We start from the raw sequence: 21,762 nt of genomic DNA, 5'->3' as shown, positions 1-21,762 counted from the left end.
CACTTTTTTTATCATCTTTATTCTAGGGTTTCAATTACCATGAGTTCAAAATTATTTTGCATGAAAAATACATACTTTGGGTTTGTAGCATGATTTGATGTACTTGTGTGGATTCATCCTGATTTTTATTTTCTGTGATGCCTACTTAACATTTTCATCCATGTTTAATAATAATAATAGCTTTAAAAGATGGGTTTACTTGAGAAAAATAAACACTCAGTTGTAGCTAGTCTTTATAGCACCATTTCATTTTGATCTCTGGGATTCTCTACTTTACTCTCTATTGCAGGCATTCTTCTCCATTATGAAGACTCCCTTCTCAGTGATTATTTCTTCTTGGACCCTCAATGGTTATGTGATATGCTTGCCAAGGTTGTCACTATAGCTGAGATCAACCCAGATGTCAAGAAAGGTAAGAACTGGAAATGGACTGTTCTATTTGTAACCCACAACCCCTCTGTGGAACACTCCCTTCTCAGTGATTATTTCTTCTTAGACCCTCAATGGTTATGTGATATGCTTACCAAGGTTGTCACTATAGCTGAGATCAACCCAGATGTCAAGAAAGGTAAGAACTGGAAATGGGCTCTTCCATATGAAATCCACTCTCCCCCTGTGGAAGATATGAGAAAAGTGTTCCGCAGAGGGAGTATGCTTTTCAAATGCAATTGGCTAGGGTTAATTATTTTGAAACCCATACTCCCTCTGTATTATGGCTTTACCTATATACAACTGGAGGGAATATTTTAAATGGAAGTTACCTAGAATTCTAAATTGAGCTAAATCTTCAACAGGGGGAGTATGGATTTCAAATAGAATAGGCCATTTCAAACAAAATTGATTGAAAGATGCATACAAAATCAAGCAGACCTGGGGTCCATTTTACTAAACTTTTAACCCTTCGTAACTCTAGTAACCCTTCGCAAAGTTACGAATACCTAATACTAGACGTAACTTTACGAAGGGTCACTGTAGTAAATCCCTATTGTTTAGTGAAATGGAACTTTTAAGTTCTAAGTTTTAAGTTCGTAACTTACAACAAGTTTAAAAAAACTTGTTGTAAGTTACTAATGATTTCAAGGCTTACAAAGCTTTGTAAAGTTTAGTGAAATGGACCCCAGGACAGTGATGCAAATGAGCTAAGATAATGCACCAGATAACATTCATGTTGTGATTTTATTAATTTATCTTTATTGACAGAATTTATTAGTGTGTTCTTACATCAAAAGTGAAATCGAAAAGAAAATAATCAAACATTTTAAAGCAAACAAAGTCCAAGCAAATAAAAAAAAATATGCACTATTTATGTGTATGTTTAATTTGTAATGTCGCAAAAATCAAAACAAAAACAGAATTAAACACACTCAAAATTAAAAACTTGTAGCATTTTAATTATAAGTACCCGTTAGTACCAAAAATTCAAATGAAATTGCATTTAAACAGATTTATAAAGTGCCAATTGCTATAATTGGTAATAGTGCTCAGCACTGTGTCGAGTCGTGTGATTTCGGTGTTAAAAGCAAACTTTCACTTGATTTTGTCTCTTGTGGGGGTAAATAATGGGGAAAAAGATGTTTCAATTTTTTTTATTTCGTAGGAAGTGGTAAAATCCAAGATGGCCGCCAAAATCCTATAAAACTGACTGACACATGCAAAAAAAAGCTATATATCGCTCTCAAAATATGCTAAAAATGTAAATTTCAAACACTGGAACTATGTAGCCTTGTGTCAGACACTAAAATAAAGATTCGGGGTAAGTGGTAAAATCCAAGATGGCCGCCAAAATCCTATAAAACTGACTGACACATATAAAAAAGCTATATATCGCTCTCAAAATATGCTAAAAACGTAAATTTCAAACACTGGAACTATGTAGCCTTGTGTCAGACACTCAAAGAAAGATTTAATATTTCAGGGTAAGTGATAAAATCCAAGATGGCCGCCAAAATCTTGTAAAACTGACTGACACATGCAAAAAAAGCCACATACCTCTCTCAAAGTATGCTCAAAATCTAAATTTCAAACACTGGAACTAGCATTGTGTCATGCACTCAAAGATAACTTTAATATTCTAGAATTATGATTATTATTCAATATGGCGACCAATATGGCTGCTTATATACTGCATGTATATAAATGCATGAGTTTGTTTTTATGATCACGTTTCCAAGTGTATAATTATGTCTTTGAACCTAAAGCACAATGTTTTACATAACCAGACCCCTTGCCAGGTCCAAGATGGACGGCATATCAGATACAGTACCTACTCATGGCACTAGTGCATGGTTATACACCACTAATAGGCCTGGGCGATGCATAGAAATGATGAACTATTTGTTTGCGTGGCATCTGAAAAGACTGTTTAAAATCACTGTAATTGACCAAGTTATATTGCCAAAAAAGTACATTTTGGGTTTTGATGCTTCGAAATGGTATATTTTTCTCATTATATAACACCTTTTAGCATATATTCGCCCTATCTAATTAATTGTGTCTTTCAGCTTCGAGGGCGCAATGCCATTTTGTTTGCGGTTCAGTGCATTTAAACAAGAAAAGTCTCATTTCAACCTATGTTGAGTTTTTGATCATTTTTGATCATTAAATCATCTAGTTTCACCTGATATTGCCGGCGTTTAACTATATTAACTGTGAGAGTTCTAAATTTGAGAACATTTCACCCTAAATCAGCCATTTTCCCATTGACAACAGTGTAATGGGTTTAGGGGTTTAGACTGCGTTATTCTAGATTCACGTCCCTTATCGGGGGTTAGGGCACCTTATCTGGGGTTTAGACTGCATTATCCTAGATCCACGTTCCTGATCTGGGGTTAGGGCACCTTATCTGGGGTTAGACTGCATTATCCTAGATTCAGGTCCCTTATCTGGGGTTAGGGCACCTTATCTTGGTTTAGATACCTTATCTGGGATTTAGACTGCCTTATATGGGGTTTGTGTTTCTTATCTAGGGTTTAAGGTGCCGTATTTGGGTTTTTTAAACTGCCTTATCTGGAGCTTACGTCCCTTATCTGGGGTTTAGATGCCTTATCGGGGGTCTAGACTGTGTTATCCCCAGTTAACATCCCTTATCAGGGGTTAAGGCAGCTTATTTGGGGTTTAGACTGCATTATCCTATATTTACATCTCTTATCTGGGGGTAAGGTGCCTTATCTGGAGTTTAGACTGCCTTATCTGGGGTTTACGTCCCTTATCTGGGGTTAAGGCGCCTTATCTGGGTTTAGATGCCTAAAAAATGGATCTGGGATTTAGACTGCCTTATCTATGGTTTACATCCCTTTTTGGGGTTTTACATCCCTTATGGTTTACATCCCTTATTTGGAGCCTTATGGGGTTTAAATGCCTTATCTGGGGTTTAGACTGTGTTATCCTAGGTTTACGTCCCTCATCATCACCTTATCTGGGATTTAGATGCATTATGTGGGATTTAGATGCCTTATCTGGTGTTTACGTTCCTTATCTGGTGTTAAGGCGCCTTATCTGGGGTTTAAACTGCCTTATCTGGGGTTTACGTCTCTTATCTGGGGTTAAGGCGCCCTATCTGGGGTTTAGGTGCCTTATCTGGGGTTTACGACCCTTATCGGGGTTAACGATCCTTATCTAGAGTTAAGGCACCTTCACGTGGGGTTTAGATGCCTTATCTGTGGTTTATGTTCCTTATTTAGGGTTAAGGCACCTTATTTGGGGTTTGGACTGCTTTATCTGGAATCTATGTCCCTTAATCTGGGGTTACGGTGCCTTATCTGGGGTTTAGATACCTTATCTGGGGTTTAGACTTAGCATAAGCTAAGGTTAAGGTATCTTAGCCCCAGGTATAAGGATCGTAAACCCCGGATAAGGCCGTATAAACGACTGATAAGATAAGATATAGGCTAAATTCTGTATTTTAGTGGTAGTTATTTTTAAATTTTGGCTGCCATCTTGGGATTTAAGGTCCTGTGCTGTTTTAGATTATACCAATGGATTTCTAGACCCTGTAAACATGGGTATAGACACCAGCACCATACTTCTAGGACTTTCTGCACCCGAGATATAGCCAAATAAATTTTCACTGGCGGCCATTTTGAAATTTTGGCAGCCATCTTGAAATGATAGGTCAAAGGCTGTTGTAAATGACTAAATGAAAACATGGGTATAGATAGGGCTATCTGAGGTTTAGGTGCCTTATCTGGGGTTTACGACCCTTATCGGGGGTTAACGATCCTTATCTAGAGTTAAGGCACCTTACGTGGGGTTTAGATGCCTTATCTGTGGTTTATGTTCCTTATTTAGGTAAAGGCACCTTATTTGGGGTTTGGACTGCTTTATCTGGAATCTATGTCCCTTAATCTGGGGTTACGGCGCCTTATCTGGGGTTTAGATACCTTATCTGGGGTTTAGACTGCGTTATGCTAAGGTTAAGGTATCTTAGCCCCAGGTATAAGGATCGTAAACCCGGATAAGGCCGTATAAACGACTGATAAGATAAGATATAGGCTAAATTCTGTATTTTAGTGTTAGTTATTTTTAAATTTTGGTGGCCATCTTGGGATTTAAGGTCCTGTGCTGTTTTAGATTATACCAATGGATTTCTAGACCCTGTAAACATGGGTATAGACACCAGCACCATACTTCTAGGACTTTCTGCACCCGAGATATAGCCAAATTAATTTTCACTGGCGGCCATTTTGAAATTTTGGCAGCCATCTTGAAATGATAGGTCAAAGGCTGTTGTAAATGACTAAATGAAAACATGGGTATAGACATCAGAATCGTGCTGCTGGGTGCTTCTCTGACCAAGTTATGGTGATTTTAAAAGGGATTTTGGCGGCCATTTTGAAAAACCCTCTACCAAGAGTTCCCTACACTTTTCGATGGTGCAGACTCCTCTCATTTTATTCAGCGTCCTCAAATCTATAAAGAAACACCTTCAAAACTTCTTGTACTCAACCCGAGAAACGGACTACCCTACTAAAGCGCAATTTATGAGTAAAATATGGCAAATTTTCAATCACGGCGGCCATCTTGGATTTTAGGCACTAAACGGTCTTTAAAAAAATGGAAACATGTTTTATTTCAATCTTTACCTTTCAATGTAATGAAATCAATTGAGAAATTGCTTTTAACAAAAAAATCGCACGACTTCGCCTTTGTTCAACATAGCGCTGTGCACTATAAATTCTGTCAGTTGTACACTGTCTTTACATTTTGAAATACATGAGCCTTTTTTTGCTTAATTTACTATTGTAAAACTTAACATAAATGATTGATTTATTTCCTAGGTGTCATGCAAATACAAGACTTGCATCGTAAATTCCACGATTCCAGCGTGAAGGACTTCATCTTGAGTCTGTTGAATAAGTTTGAGGTTGCCGTGACCTATGATGAAGATCATCTTCTGATTCCATCCAGACTACCGCGTGAAGGCAGAGAACCAACGGTGATACCAATGAATAGGGATAGACATCAACCTCAGGTTTGTGGAGACAGGGACACCCCATCAGTCTGAAACACCGTCAATCCGAACCACTGTCAGTCCGAAAATCTGTAAGGGTTAACCCCAACCCTAACCCTAACCCTTACCCTAACCCTAACAGGTTTTCGGACTGACGGGGTTAGGATTGATGGTGTTTCGGACTGATGGGGAGACCCCATGGGCACTATTGTCATTTGGCTATTCTAGTTGAAATCCATACACCCCCTATAAAAGACATGAACTTAATCTTTCATACAGGGAGTGTGAATTTCAAACAGGGTTACCCATATCCAGTGTTACACATAGATAAAAGAATGATGAAATTTACAACACAATATAGTACATAAAGATCAATTTTCAGTGGCTTTAATCCACCCAATTGGGTAGTCTCAACACCAGTTTTTGTGGCGATGGGATCCAGTAATGGCCGAATGAATTTGGACCATCACTTGGCTCTTTGGATTTGTCTATAAATTGATTAGATGATATTGTAACCATAAGTGTTCTATTTCGGACTGCTTAATAATTTTCAAAATTAAGCTTTCATAAAAAACATTTCAATATTGAAATTGTGTTGAAATTTTTACTCGATTTGGTAACAATTAAAACAATCTTATGATGTTAGTGATCTGTCTTCCCATCACAGGTAACAATAAATGGTTCATCTCAACCCACCTCACCATCAGACGTATCACAAGGATATATATATCGACGACGCGCTGTCAGGAATCCAAGTCCCAAAAACTCACAACCCGAGACCCCAGAATCAAGCGATGATGGCGACCAATCCCCCGATCTAATCAAGTATGTAGATACGACCCCTGCAGAGAGAACCAAAGTTATTGCTACCCACAGTAGGAGTGCACCCCATAGTAGAAGTGTACCTGCACCTGTCAGGGTGGCGAAAGAGGACAATCGAATCCTTCCGTTGAGTCAGAGAAAAGCTGCCACGTTGGAAAAGGAACGAAGTGATAGCTCCGCCAGTCTTGTGATTTATAAAGATAAGGAGAAAGTTGAGATTTCCTTGCTAGGACCTCAAGACTCTATTGAAGAACAACCTGGGTTGTTTGATAACTTTGATATCAGTGTCACAGATAAGCCTAAGTCGGTGATTCGCAGGCTGTACATTCTACAGTACATTCCAAGTGGTTTCTGGTCACACCTCATCAGTAGGTTTCTATCCGATCAAACCGTTATGAAAGTTGTGAACGCACTATATGTGCTACCGCAAGAGCTGATTAACAGTTTTGGGGAGGACGAAATCAAGGAGTTAAGGAAGGAGTTCAAGTGGGTCAGTTGGCAGACTGGTATAGAACTGAAATTCTTCTCAGCGACTGTCTTCTATTTGAAAGAGATCGTGCAAGAATCTCGCCTCTGCTATGAGTTCAGTAGGGAAAGAAGACCAGATTTAGTCCAGGTCATCAGTCCATCGGGTGAAGAGGAGAGGTCAGTGTCCTTATCAAGGAGTGGTCAGATGGAGATTGTTATTCCAAATCAATCTTTGTCCATCAACAAAGAAGCGAAAAGTCTTCTCATGGAAGAAGCAAAGCATCCACTTGACGGCTTAGAGCTACGAGACGTCAAGATCGATCCTTCTTCAGAAGTTGCATCCCGTCTTCTGGCGGTCATTGTGGATCTTATTGATGCATTGGTGGAGAACTTCTACCCATCTTTGAGCGAGGTGTTGGGAACGACTTTTGAAGGAGAGTTGTTCATCACAAGGGTGGTCCCGTGCGTGCGTTGTTGGGTGGATTATAATAAACCTAACTGGGATGATGTGGATGTGACGGATTGGGAGATAGTCAACTCATTGGATATAGAGAGCGTTAAGAAGGATATGATTCCGTCCAGAGCCTGTGGTCCAGAGGAGCTGCTGGAGGGTCAGGAAGAAACTTTCTGTTGCAGTCCAGTATCATGTCCAAAAGTTTTACTAGGTATGTTATAGCATGTTGTGTATTGTATATACCGTATTCATTCCATAAATCGCCCATGTCCCTATAAGCTTCCACCCAGTGACTGTGATATTAGTTTATTAACTGTTTATTAAATGCAAATTTGAGCCATGGTCTGAAACATACACAATACACACTGATGATGATGGATGGATATTTATGAGTATTGTAGGCCTAAACAATGTAAAATATAAGCGCCCACCCAAAATGACTTTGTGAAGTGCCCTGATGAGTGGTTAATAGAATGAATATGGTAGTTCTTTTGATTTATAATTTGATCAGCTCGTAATCGGAGGGAATTGTTAGGCTTTTATTACAAGTTGTTTATTTTTTTCGGATTTTTTTGACATCCTGAAACGTTTTTAAAAATAGTTTCTGCTTTAAAAAGATGAATGAAGTGATACAATAGAGCAATATTCTAATCCTCACCTATAGAGTCATTATTAACCTAATTAGGCATATACATGTTTTGGCTATGACCTTTAAAAAAGGGGGGGGGGGGAGTTGAACAAAAAACATCCTGTACTGCCCAGAGAGTGTAAGGACAAACAAACAATTTTTTTTTGGCCTTAGAGATTGTATCCCACTGTCAAAAAAGATGAATATTTTGAATAACACATCCATCATGAACCATTTGAGCAGTTTCTCCTGTTTGAACTTTTTTTTCCTTTTGGTGCAAATAATATATCATTTGTGTATTTTGATAGATCAATTCACTATTAATATCGTATTGTCTGTAATAAACGCTCCAAAAGAGGAAGTTTATTATTAGAAACAAGATTTCAGGGAAAAAATCAGGGCGAAAATTGCAGAAGTATAACTCCCTTCTGGTTCATTGCTTGGTTGAAATCCAATATGGCGGCACTCGCGTAAAAGCATATTTTCGTGGTAAACGCTACAAAATTACATCTATAAGTGCATTTTAAGCAAGAATGTGATTTACTTGGTGAAATTCTACAATAATTTGGCAATGAACTAGATGGAAGTTTTAAGTTAGAATAGGTTTTGTCCATGTAAATTAGTAATTTACAGCCAGCACTGATGCCAGTTTTAAGCTTACTCACACGGTATGGCATGGAAAGTTTTGCATATTGGTTACTTTTTCTGGAAAATTGCAGGGGGGTGTATATTGGAGGTGGGTGTGTTTATAACAGACAAAACGATATGCAACTCTGTTTATTTTCTCACTTTCCATATTCCTATTATGCCCAGTTATTATATCTCATGCATGACCATCTCCATTGTTTTTCCTTTATGCATGCCTGCATGGTCCGTGTCTGCCTGCCTGCCATACCCAAAACACTGTCTACCTATAGATGTATCATCTTCATCAGATTTGTCGCCACTTCACCGCCGACACCGCTACAGCGTGTCCCGCAACGGAAAGTACACCTCAGTCTTCCATGTGAAACGCGTATCATCCAGTGATGGCGAAGTGACTTTGAACGGTGGCCGCAGACGACAGAGGTTGTTGAAGCAGAGTAGTCATGAGATACAGAGTCTGGTAGAAGATGGCGAAGGACGATTTGATGCGAGTGAACGCCAATCCATGGAGATGAGTGCGGAGATGATCGAGGGCGACTTTCAGGTGTATGGATTCCTGTTTGAAGAGCTAGTGTTACAGGCTATGAAAAATGGGATGGTGAAATGCCCAAATCATGGCATGATTAGGCTTAACACAATAGCTCCAGATGTGGTAAGTCAAGCCTTCGTAAAAAGATTTTAACCCCCTGAGCACTACCTGCCGATCTAACATTGCCTCTGATTGGTCAATTATGTGATATCTTCACTTTAATCAGCAATCAGAATGGAGCTTTGCAAATAATTCACCCCAATTGTTTTGTGTAGTGAAATTATTCTAACAATGTTGCTGATTGGTCCAATTGATAATGAAAACTTCTTTTTGACCAATAGGCAGGTAGTTCTCATGGGGTTAAGGTAAAGCAGACGAACCTGTGTTCATAGCCAGGAGTAGTGCCCATCTCTCTTTTGAAGCAATTGGGTTGACTCCTCCATATAATGTTGCTGTAGGGGGTTGCTTCTCCTCCTTCACAATGAGTCTGTTACACCTTCCTGGCATTGAATAATAAAGCTGGTATGTACCCATTTGTGCACCTGGGTGGGGAGAATCAATAGGAGTTTACAGCCTTGCCTAGGTGCACAACATGTTAACACTGCGGGGATTCAAACCTGTGACCTCACCTCGCACCACCGTGCCCCCAACCTTTATCATTCATATCATCATAATTTGTTTAAAAGGGGTCATTGGGTATATTCGACTTCAGAAAAGGGGGCTATTGACAACCAACCAACCTTCATATCATCATACAGATAATGAAATAACAAATTGGTAAAACTAGCTTGATAAGGGTACAGTTGCAGCCCCCGGAATTTTTTGGGGGGGGGGCATGGGGGGCAATGTGAATTTCAGGGGGGCAAAACCACCAAATTGTGCGCAAGATTGCCGCAAAAAGTGGAAATTGTTGTAAGCAGAGCAAAAATAACACTGATCTAGTTTTGGCCAATGCGGTTGGATTAAAGAGTACCGACTCTGCCATGTTTGTGTGTCACTCATGGAGGGCAAATAGTGTACCTCCCAATGAGGTAGAACCAAACAGTACCAACTCGGCCATGTTTGTGTGTCACTCATGGAGGGCAACGGTACCATCCAATGAGTTAGAACCAAAGAGCACTAACTCCGCATGGTAATTTCACATTATTAATGGAGGGTAAATAGTGTACGTTTGGGTTATTTCGCTCTGTGCCTGACAAACTTCAATTCAAAGTGTGGTGTTTTTTGCATTCTGCCAAAAATGTGCGCGAAGTGCTGAGTGCGCGAAGTGCTGAGTGCACAAACATTTGTTATGCTCAAGCTTAAATATGTAAATTATTGTTCAATTTCTGGCTCTTGCAGAATGTACTATAATTAAAGACACAGAGATAAAAAGAATTTATCGCGTCCGATGTCACTGTCAAGTACGATCCTTGATTGGTTAACACAGGTTAATAGCGCGTAAAAGGAAGACCGATCTATCTGGTGCTGATCAGAGAAATGGAATAGCAGCAAATGGCGAAAAATTACGTACTTTTACAAGGTAAAAAGCAGCTTTTCTAGGCATTGTTGACATGGTGCCTTTGTGAAAGAGAGTTTCCTACTATAAACACCTAACTTTTGAGATCGTTTGCATGTTTGAAGCTGCTAAATTAACAATAAGGCGCCCGGTTATACCGCCGCGTTCAGCAAGTCATCATCACGACACACAAGTTTGATTGACAGATGACGTCAGACGTGATAAATTCTTTTTATCTCTGTCTTTAATCACCAAATATAGTTGTCCTCCATGAGCAACAAAACAAGATGGTGGATTTACCATAGCGATGCACACAGCGCAATTTTGAGTCGGTACTCTTTAAGTATAGTCTCGTTGGTTTTGACTCCGTAAACTTCATCAATCTGTTATTTGTGTACTTTGCATCCATAGGTTTTTCATGATCTGAGTTCCCCCTAAACTTCATTAGTTCCTTATTTGTGTATTTTGTATCCATAGGTTTTTCATGATCTGAGTTCCCCACGGAACTTGCTAACAGACAAGAGCCATCTTGAAATTCAACGATTGCTTGGCAGTGGCACATTTGGTCTTGTATTCCAAGGAGTGTATACCATGAAAGAACATAGAAGACATCACGTAAGTGGTCTCTGTCAAAATATTCCTCATCATGGATTTGTTTTTGTAATGGGCCATTCCAGTTGAAATCCACACTCCCCCTGTGGAAGATTTTCACAGGGGGAATATGTTTTTCAAATGTAATTGGTCATGGTTAATCATTTGACCCATACTCCTCCTACCTATATCTTCCACAACTGGAGTGAGTATTTCAAATTGAAGTTACCCAGTTGTCTGTTCTATTTGAAACTCATACTACCACTGTGGAAGACTTTAGCTCAATCTTCCACAGGGGTAGTGTGGATTTTAAATGGAATAGCTCGATATGGTAAAAAAGGATAATAGCCCAATATATGGAAACCTGCAATATTTTTACCTTTGCCGAGGAGGACGCCCTCAATGTTTTTCAAAATTCAGATTTTTACGCAATTGTAATCCTGTACTTTAATAAACTAACATACCATGCAAAACCCAAAGCTTTAGGTGCTGTATTTGGGATAAAAATCTGAGATTTCTAATAAAAGGATCTTTATTCCTTATTATTTGTGGAGCACTGCAGACTACTAGCAATGTTTTTAATGCCAATTATCATTATAAAAAAACCTCTAATTAAAACTTTCCTGAAGGAGCTAGGTAATTTTTTAAAATTTTGGACAACCTTTTTTAACAATGTGTTTCTACATTGTTGAAGCAGTGAAATTGTGCCAGGGTGCTCGAGAATCTAAAAAGTAGGGGTGGGTAGAAGCCAGAAATGTTCTTCTGCAATTTTTTCATTAGCAAATACTATTATTAACTACTATTACACCCCATGCCCTTTCTAGCAATTAGTCTTTTTGGCAACATTAAGATGATCCAATGCTTACATTAAGACAGATGAAAACCCCATCACCCCAAATGCAAATATCGGGTATTTCTATATCAAATCATGGAATATTTATTTGAAGCGTGTGTGGGGACTTTGGATTTCAAGGGGTCAGCAAAGTGTGAACGCAGTATATAAGTGCTGTTTGTGCAATGGTGTATGTTAAAGGAGTCACCCTTCTGGTAACCCCATTTGAAATTCACACTCCCTGTGTGGGAGATTAAGGTCATATCTTCCATAGATGGTGTATGGATTTCAAATGGAATAACCCATTGTTATAATTGTTCCTTTGTTTTGTTTGTTTGTTTAACACCTGCAGGTGGCTTTCAAAATGCTTCAGCCATACCCACCAGGCCAAGGTGCAGGCAACACTGACAGACGTCGCTATGACATAGAAAACAACAAATGGCAGGTCGACCCTGTCAGATTCTCATGTGAGGCCTATCGCAAAGCACGCATGGAACTCTCTATTATTCTCAACTTGGATCACCCGTATATCGTAGCTCTGCTAGGATTCTGTCATCAGCCTATGTGCTTGATTTTAGAGCTAGCACCTGCGGGGGCGCTAGATAGCAAGCTTGAGAATTACAAACGAGTTGGAGCTAGATTGACCCCAAAGACATTACAGGAGATTATTGTACAGGTAGGTCAAAGGTTAAATGGGTTGAAATCTAGAGAATCCCTGTGGGTCGGTTTTAGAAAGATGGAGAAACTGTACGCCAACTTGATGCTTCATAGGCATGTCGGGAGGGGGCTGATCATCCTTGGTTTCTTTTCTTTACTTCTTGAGTCATGTTTACAATCCACTACTGAAGTCTGCAAAAGAGACTGGGGAGCATGATGGGGCTCTAATTGTTTGCCAGGGAGGTGATCGGATGACCATGTTGGTTGTGCCTTGTTGGGTCCTCTGATGTGATGGGTGGGGTGTTGTGGGTTCTCTTGTTGAGCAGAACATCAAAAATGTTTATTTAATAATAAACAACTTTAAAACTCTATTTCCAGGTATCTTCTGCAGTAGCATATCTACATAACAATGACATTATCTACCGTGACCTCAAGGCTGAAAATGTCCTTGTTTGGGACTTGCCGGACCCCTTCAGCCAACTGCCCACAGACACAGTCAAGGTGAAGTTAGCAGACTATGGTATCAGTGTGTCTGCTTTACCATCAGGAACCAAAGGCTATGGAGGAACCCCTGGATACATGGCACCTGAAATTGTGGTGTACGATGGGAAAGAAACATACACTGAAAAGGTTGGTCATCTTTTCTCAGAGTTTGGTAATTTTTGGTGACTAATTATAGGTGATGCATAGCGTCCAGGGAATAGTTGATCAGATTTTGGGGTTTAAAGAATGAGCGTTAGTTATTGAGGGAAAATATTGAAGTTCTGCATTGGATATAATAAAAGTAAGAATTAAAGATACTAGTTTATGTCTGATTTCATCTGTCAGTCAAACTTAGAAAAGGTTTGTTTATGATTTGTTGTGATAATTGATATTTTTGAACACAGTGGAAAACAGTGTGACCTATGGTTATTTTTTTTTTACTTTCAAACATGCAAACCATCTCAAATGTTAGGTCTTAGTAATAGGAAACTACTTTTGCTGTAGGCACCATGTCAACAATGCCTAGAAAAGTTGCTTTTTATCTTGTAAAAGTATCAACATCATCCGACATTGTCTGATTCCTTTCCTCCGATGAGGGCACCAGATGAATCAGCCTCCCTTTCCCCCTCCCAAAAAAAATCATGCACATGGGGCGGAAATGACACCTCTTATATCAAGCCTTGATTAGGATCTACTCTATAGAACCCATCTCATTCCTCTTGTGTGTCAGCATTATTTGTCTAAATATTTGAATGCAAACACCGCTAGGTCATGCTCCCCTTAAAGGAGGATTTCGTGATCCTAGCATCCTCTTTTTATGACATTTTTCAGTAGATATCCACGAAAAAAGCTTATTTCCAAAATTTCAGTTGATTCCGATTTTTGCGTTTGCGAGTTATGCATGATTATGTGTATTACTGCTCCATAGACAATGTGTTGTAATTTCGTTCTGGTGCACCAGAACGAAATTCAAATTTAGCGATATTTTTGCTAAACGAATTAATCTGCAAGAAATATTTGGTACATAAACATTATGTAGCCAGAGGTATCCAGTGGTGTAAAAATCTCAACTTTTTTGGGAAAAGTGGGGGATGAGGCTGTGGATCACGATATGCCCCTTTAACTGTTTCACAATTTTTTCTTTGTAGGTTGACTGCTTCTCATTTGCTATGTTCATGTATGAGTTGCTTTCATTACAACGTCCATTTGAAGGGGTGATCGGCAAAGATGTAGGTCGCTTATCAGAGGTCATCAAACAACTCATCAAGGATGGGCAAAGGCCACTACTCAACAAAAAGGTATGGGGCTATTACATTTAAAATCCACACTACCCCTGCACACCGACATTGCCCGGTTAATAATTACATTACACAGCAGAGACATTGAAATGAATACCGGGATCGATACACGTGAATGTGCTATGCACGATTTGATATTCAGACGATAAATCTTTGGATACAGGGGTAGAAAATGATGAATATCTCCCGTAATTTTATTAGTCTGAAGCCAGATTTGGTTCCTTGCACTTGAATATATGTATTGAACGGATATGATAGTCTTTAGCCTGCGTCTTGAGAAAGAAGCTTGCATCTTGAACTCAAAAACTTACAAAAATTCAGCGTATAGGCTAGCTCCACTCACTCATGTAAGCAGTCTAAAAGCATATGACCATTGACCTCAGACATGGCGTATACAAGCTCACTTACACACAGAGAGGTCAATTACCAGGCTATTGTCAGTAGCCTCATTCGTTCGGCTCATTATGTGTCTCAAAGGTCGGAAAAAATGGCCATGCGTGGCTGTATTCAACCTACCATGGCGATTTCTGCCATGAAGATATCGGGGCGATGACACTGTGCCCTGTGGAAGATGTTACAAATATTATCCACAGTATAAATTTCAAATGGAATGAACACATTAGGCAGCTCTATTTGAACTTCATACACCCTCTGAGAGAGATTCAACATAAATTTTCCATGGAGGGCAGTGGCATAGATTTCTTTTTGACATGGGGGGGATGGGGTTGGAAAAGATTTCTTGAAGTATATTGAATCCAGCACCTTTTGGCTACACCATTTTGAAGCTAAACTGATAAAATATGGTGCAAAAGTGGAATAAATTTGTGAGAAGAGTGTAAAAATGTCACTTTGGGGTCTAAAATGACCAAATATGAGGTTAAGTTTGTCAGAAACCCACATACAGGTGTCAACATTGGGGGATGATTGTATGGACCATCCCACCCTGGCAAAATGTTGGGGGGATTTATCCCCCCATCCCCCTGGGATGGAGGGTCCACAAGTTTGAAAAAGTGTTGTTAATATGCTAAATCTATTCCATACCCCCTCCTATGGAAGATATTTCCAAAATCTTTCTTCTACAGGGATACTGTTGACTTAAAATGGATTGACACATAACAAGATGTTTGTAGTTGCACTCTCAACAATTTTCAAAAACTTACCAAGTTACTAAAAGTGTACGATCAAGTTTTTGGGTCAAGTGTCCAAAAGGTCACTGATCCCAAACTTGGGTTGCCAGTCTCCCGATGAGAGTTGTGACCAAAAATTTGAGGTATGTCCTAATTTTGTGTTGATATCATAGATCTAAATAATTAATAATAATTTTGTATTTTAACAGGAGAAATCCTATCCAACCTACATACTAGACCTGATGTCTTGGTGTTGGGCACAGGATCCCCGTGAGAGACCTAGCATGAATCAGATCAATGATATCGCACGTACTGCCGAATTCGCCAGCCTTCGGGAGGTGTTGTCACCGGAGACCAATGCTGAGGTGACATGTACTTGTGCTACTACTAGCCATGGCCATCTCAATGATACTGGTGAGTAATAGGTCATTGCACTAATTGCCATTGGTATCTTTCTTTCTTAAAGTAGTAGATTTTTGGTGGTGTTTCACATTCCACATTCATGAAAGTTCATTTTTGATTGTAGATTTTTCCATTTCTAATCCAATAAAGTAGTACTCACTGTGGACGTTTCGAAGTCTAGCAGACTCCGTTCTCACCACTATTGTTGTTGTGATCTTCTTCTGTTTACCGTAGATGATACTGGTTGCTCAGCAACGCGATTGCCAGTTCATTTTGCAAGAAAATCGTCAAATGTGTGACTAAGATTGTATTGCCCCTCGTCTCTGTTCATTTGTGTTGGTGTATTGAATGATTCAAGTTTTAAAATTTTGATCCAAATATTTCAAATATTTTGGTTACAGTTAAAAAAAAGGTTCAGATTGAGTTATTTTGATAAAAGAAGAACATAAATTATTATTGAAACCTATAACTTGAAAAGACTCCTTATATGCATGCTTTACCGCTTTACAAATTTATATCATACATAATTTGTTACTCTAAATATTTGTTTGTTTGTTTGTTTGTTTGTTTGTTTGTTTGTTTGTTTGTGGACACAATCCAGACAGCGAAGACATGTCCTCTTCCATCCCAACAGTGTGGATAGCACAGAATGACCATAGTGAAACATCAACGGTTCTCATCATCAATCCCGATCGCAATCCTAATGAAGATACCATCTGCATACGTCTCAAAATCGGAGGTGGCGCTGTTCAGTGTATGTGTGCAGTCGGTGATATCATGTGGCTAGGAGTGGCTGGGGGTTGCATTGCTATATATGGGTATGTTGTTTTTGCTTTCTTTTCATCTCACTTTCTTTTTGAATATCTTCTGTTCTTTCTTCATTGTACATGTTCCAATGACATGCAGTTTCACCCAGGCATAAAATAGGGAGCTGTTAAGTTGAAATTATACTCGATCACTTTTGCAAATCATAATTGTCATCTGCAATCGCTATCGCTGTGATAAGTATAATTCTTAAACACTTGAGAACGTTCCTGCAATCTTATTGGTTCTTACCCAACTTTACCCGTGTGATATGACACGATATCACACGGGTCAGCTGCGATGTCGTCGACGCCGATACACGTACTCGCTATTTGGACCAATCGGAGGCGCACAGCAACAACAGGACTGATCGATTTTAAGCCCTAGGTAATTCCTTGCAAAATGTGGGATTTAATTTGATTAATATTAGTATGATATTTTTATTTGAATTGAAGTGTTTAAGAATGAGAATAAAGGTATTTTTTTTTAGCTGCTGTCGTGCATCTATCGTCTCATATAACACGGGCTTTATAAATCATTAATTTTGGCGTAAAACAACTCAGCTTCGCCTCGTTGTTTTACTTGAAATAATGATGTCCCCCGTGTTATATGAGACGATAGATGCACTCCAGGGGCTAAAAACAATACCTTTATTCTCTAAATGCAAAAGTGACAAGCGATGCATTGCAAAATTCGGCGATTGCCCATCGCTTTTCAAAAGCGGTGCATCGCAATCGCTCAGCGATCGAGTATAAATTCAGCTTTAGAGGGAAGTCATACTGGCGCCATTATTGTTGGCACTCAAATGTTGTGATATATCACAGTGGCAGTAGAATAAATGTGAAGCGTTTAATCACAGATCCAAATGCAATGCCTACATTTATTAATTTGTATTTATCAATGCTGTACATAAACATTTTTGATATTTTGTATGCATAGAGATTGCGACTTTGAAGGGGTCAACTTTGTGCCTGAGTGCGTAAATATGTGCATTTATATGTGTAAAGGAAGCTTAAGCCTCTCCACAAGGGTGACAACTGCAGACGACATGTTCCATATTTTCTTTCAAAAAATTCAAAAATTTCAAAATGGTACATTTGTATACCCATATTTGGATTCAGCATGAAAAATGCATTAAATTAAGTACAAACAAGCCCAATATTGGCTCAGTGGTTCTTGAGATAGCTCTTAACCCCATGGGATACAACTTGCTGATATTTGTTACAAAGAGAGCTATATCATCTGTTGATCCAATCAGAGACATGGTAAAAATGATCAGTATGGCTGATGATCATTAAGCTTAAAATTGCTGATAGATCTAAAAGCTTTATTTTCATTGGTTGCTCAAATGCTTATATCATGTAATTAACCAATCAGGGGAACTATAAGAAAGGCAGTAGTACCCATGGGGTTAATATATCTCAAAACTTGGGACTTTTTATGTTGAAGCCTCTATGGCCAGCATCAAAGCATTACTTAACAATTCCTCCATTCTTAATCCTTCCTTCACAGCACCGCTCGTCATTCATATCAAGATATGAGACAGCCAATCATCCTTCCACAATTACATGGAAAAGCTCAGATCCCAAGAGAGATGCTGTACATTGCAGCGCTACAGAGGGTCTTTGTGGCTGTAGAAGACAGGATTTGGGTGGTGCCAGAGAATGATGGACTACCGTATGGAGAAGATTGGTCCTACAAGCATGTTGACCTCGGCAGAGAGGTCCACTCCATGACGACAGTTTTGAAACAAGCAGAAGATGACAGGTGAGTCATCTAAACAGTCTGTTACATCAAGTTTATTTATTTAAATTTTTAAAATTGGAGATACTGATGATGGAGGCTGTCATTACTGCCTGTAGACAGGAAGACTGGAAAGTTGGCCTTTGGAGAATTGGATGTATATCAATTTGTAAGCGCTCTGTAGCAAAGTCATAGTTCATTGAATTTACAACCGTATGACAAAACAGGCGAAATCGGTAATTTTTTGTGTAAGATTTGCAATTTAAAGAGAATTGGCCATTGCTCATTCAAATGTATATGGCCAATATAAGTGTCCTTTTCATTTAATGACATAAAATTTGAAAAATATTGTAAGGAAAATTGTGAGGATATTGTGAGGTTTTGACTTATAAAACATCCATTTTGGTCAAATAGATTTACCACATTGGCCTTGCTATAACATTGAATTGCGTTATCTGTTGGCCTAATGTAAAAAAGTGTTTTTAGGGGGAAGTGTTAGCTTTTGTTCGATATAAAAAAAATCCTGATTGGATGAAGGGAACACTTGAGGTTTTGGCAAAAACCAATCACAGATGTCTATTTTCCACTAGATCTCACACAGCTCTTTTACTCCCTGTGTAGAAGATTACGGTCATGTCTTCAATATCTAAACTGGATCGAATAGCCCATTGTTGATGATGTCATCTTGATAACATGTATCTTTCCTTTGTTCATCAATACCTGTATACAGTAAATCCTATGAGCTCTGGTGTGGACAAGTTGGAGGGTTCATCACCATCGTAGATCCAGCAACACTTGAGGTCATACACCAGGAGGTCACTCATATGGTAGAAGCTCATCCACTCAACAGGGTCACACAGCTTGTGACCTATGACCCTGACCTCATGGATGAGGATTTTACTGAGTATGTGTGGTCTTATGTTACTCCAGGTAAGAGCAACATAATTTGTCGCTGTTCTGTCAAAACCTTGTTTACAACTCCAATAGCTGCTAGGTGTTAAATATGTGCAATATAATATGTTGTATTGTACATATTTGACACATAGCAGCTATTGGAGTTATGTCATTTTGGCAGAACAACAACGATATTGCACTTTCTTTCACTGTGGGTTTGGTATGGTCTGTCTAATCTCAAGTTGAGAGTAACACCATATTGGACTTTGCACTGACAGATTCAAATCATGCCCACTTTTACATAATTGTAATGTACTTAATGAACTTGCCCCGGAGAACTTACATACCCTGCAAATATTACGGCTTTAGGTGCTGTAGTGGTGACAAAATCTGAGGATGTAAGATTATTGGCAATAGTATGGTAGCAAGTTGATTATCACAATAAGGCCTAAACTTATAAAAAAATGGTTTGATTGGCGTAACCCGACCGACCCTAGACTTTTTTCTTATTTTTTTTTTTGCAAAAAAATTTTTTAAATTATTTTTAAAAAGTAACAAAAAAGTTCCAAGGCCATTATCATTGTAAAAATTTTTAAATTGCCACCTACCTACCCTAAATTATTTTTATGTTACACCAATCAAATAATTTTTTTTAGGTCTAATTCAAATTTTTAAAAACCTGTTTCCATGATTCATAAAATTATAAATGTTGCTTTGAAACAGGTGCATACATCTACAAGTGGGATGTTAGAACTATGAAGATAGATGGCAATTTAGACATCGGGATGGCAATTGCAGATTGTCGCACAAACTTAAGACTACGAGGCGCCAGAGCTTGAGAAGGATGGGCGGTAAGTTTAAGATTTTTCTATTGGATACACATTGGTCTGGTGCAGGAAGCATACCACAAAATGTGACCATTCACCATGAATGGGCTGTAATGTCAGCAAAGCTTGTTTTTAGATATGGTCTATTAAACTTCTCAAAAAACTGTAACTTTTGTTCATTTTGAACAATTCCTACAAAAAACAAAGGTGTTTAACTTATGTTTTAGTGATGTTTCACCACTACACTAGTGGCTTCATCAGACTGGCAACTCATCACATCCGACTGGCACTATAGAGGGCCTATCAATTGGGAGGACTCTACAGTCATTGATCGTGAAGCTGATAAGACTACCAGGCGGCTCAAAGAAGCCATTTGGATCCGCAGAAAAGGACATGACACTCTAAACATGGACGAGGGGGCCTACGTACTCGGCACCAATTTATCACTCCCTCTACAGTGCCTGCTGTTTCCTATAAAAGAAAACAGTCAGATGTGATGAGTTGCCAGTATGAGGGTAGACTGCTTGATTTTTAGCAGTGGTGTATTAAAGGCAAGTCATCATGCTGGTTTGTGAAGATTATCATTCATCCAGGTAGTAAATAATAAATTATTTTAAACTACAATCTAGGCAACTGGACTTACGCATGTACCAACATAGACGAGCCAGCACTGGTTGTGGAGACTCGGCCGTCTATACCCACTTGGACAGTTCCAAACATTCCTTTGACAACAAGGATGTTATGATCTTGGACAGAGAAAGCAGATGGTACGAGAGAGGAGTCAAAGAAGCAATTTACGTGAAACGGGAGGAGCCTTCACTGAACAGGGGAGGCGGCCACGCCACAACTTGGCCGGGCCTACAGTTCAGCGATTAGGAAGATCCCTCTCAGGTTGAACTCGAAGGTGACCTGTGATACTACAACATCCGTTTCACAGGTCAATGAACTTTTACCGCCAGAAGATCAGTCGGGCTGATGATGCGTTCAGGATAGAACGTGAAAAGTTCCCACTCAAAAAAAACAAAAAAAAAACGTAAGTCCAGTTGCCTAGATTGTAGTTTAAAATAATTTATCATCATGCTGGTCTTACCAAGCCAGTGATTGTTGATAAATTAATACGAGTACATCATCATCTCTTGTTACATTTCAGCTGTTAAACCAGGCCAAGTTAGCACTATGAGTCTGATGGAGAACTACCTCTACATCGGTGTCACATCAGGCAATCTCCTCGTTGTTGATCCTCCATCCCTTGCCCCACTCATCACCATCTCCTGTCATGAAGGACCCATCAAGCATCTCATCGCTATGGTAACTGAACCATACATCCCAGCCCACGCACCATTGCGCCACACTGAAAACACTGACCAATCTGAGTCGATAATGATGATGAGTCACCATAGCGTTGTCACGCTGATGACGTTAGGTAACGGATTCAACGATCTGATCAGTGGATACCCCAACTCGCCATCGAGGTTCAAAGGTCATTCTGATGCACATGGATGGTGTATACTACTATGGAATGCAACACAGTGGGAACAAGAAGTGTCTGGAATTGTTGAGGGTAGCGAAGATGGAGATAGGGAGGAAGAGGAGGAAGAAGAAGAAGAGACA

At 39.2% G+C, this 21,762-nt stretch overlaps 1 protein-coding gene across 1 annotated transcript in view; it reads left to right on the top strand.

Annotated features, from left to right (window-relative positions):
* LOC140140954 (leucine-rich repeat serine/threonine-protein kinase 1-like) overlaps positions 1 to 21,437 on the top strand; it is a 107,846-nt gene extending 86,409 nt beyond the window's left edge. The window contains 14 exon segments of the mRNA XM_072162721.1: positions 290 to 412; positions 5,277 to 5,470; positions 6,117 to 7,404; positions 8,739 to 9,118; positions 10,971 to 11,108; positions 12,269 to 12,592; positions 12,952 to 13,203; positions 14,205 to 14,354; positions 15,691 to 15,895; positions 16,485 to 16,701; positions 18,200 to 18,454; positions 19,161 to 19,360; positions 20,048 to 20,175; positions 21,302 to 21,437. Coding sequence (XP_072018822.1) covers positions 290 to 412; positions 5,277 to 5,470; positions 6,117 to 7,404; positions 8,739 to 9,118; positions 10,971 to 11,108; positions 12,269 to 12,592; positions 12,952 to 13,203; positions 14,205 to 14,354; positions 15,691 to 15,895; positions 16,485 to 16,701; positions 18,200 to 18,454; positions 19,161 to 19,360; positions 20,048 to 20,163 — 3,842 coding nt within the window. The 3' untranslated portion in view covers positions 20,164 to 20,175; positions 21,302 to 21,437.
* The last annotated feature ends 325 nt before the right edge of the window (positions 21,438 to 21,762 follow it).

This window comes from Amphiura filiformis, chromosome 19 (assembly GCF_039555335.1).
Source record: "Amphiura filiformis chromosome 19, Afil_fr2py, whole genome shotgun sequence".
Taxonomy (NCBI): Eukaryota; Metazoa; Echinodermata; class Ophiuroidea; order Amphilepidida; family Amphiuridae; genus Amphiura; species Amphiura filiformis.
Note: the sequence above shows the minus strand (reverse complement) of the source record. Positions and strands in the feature narration are given on the sequence as shown.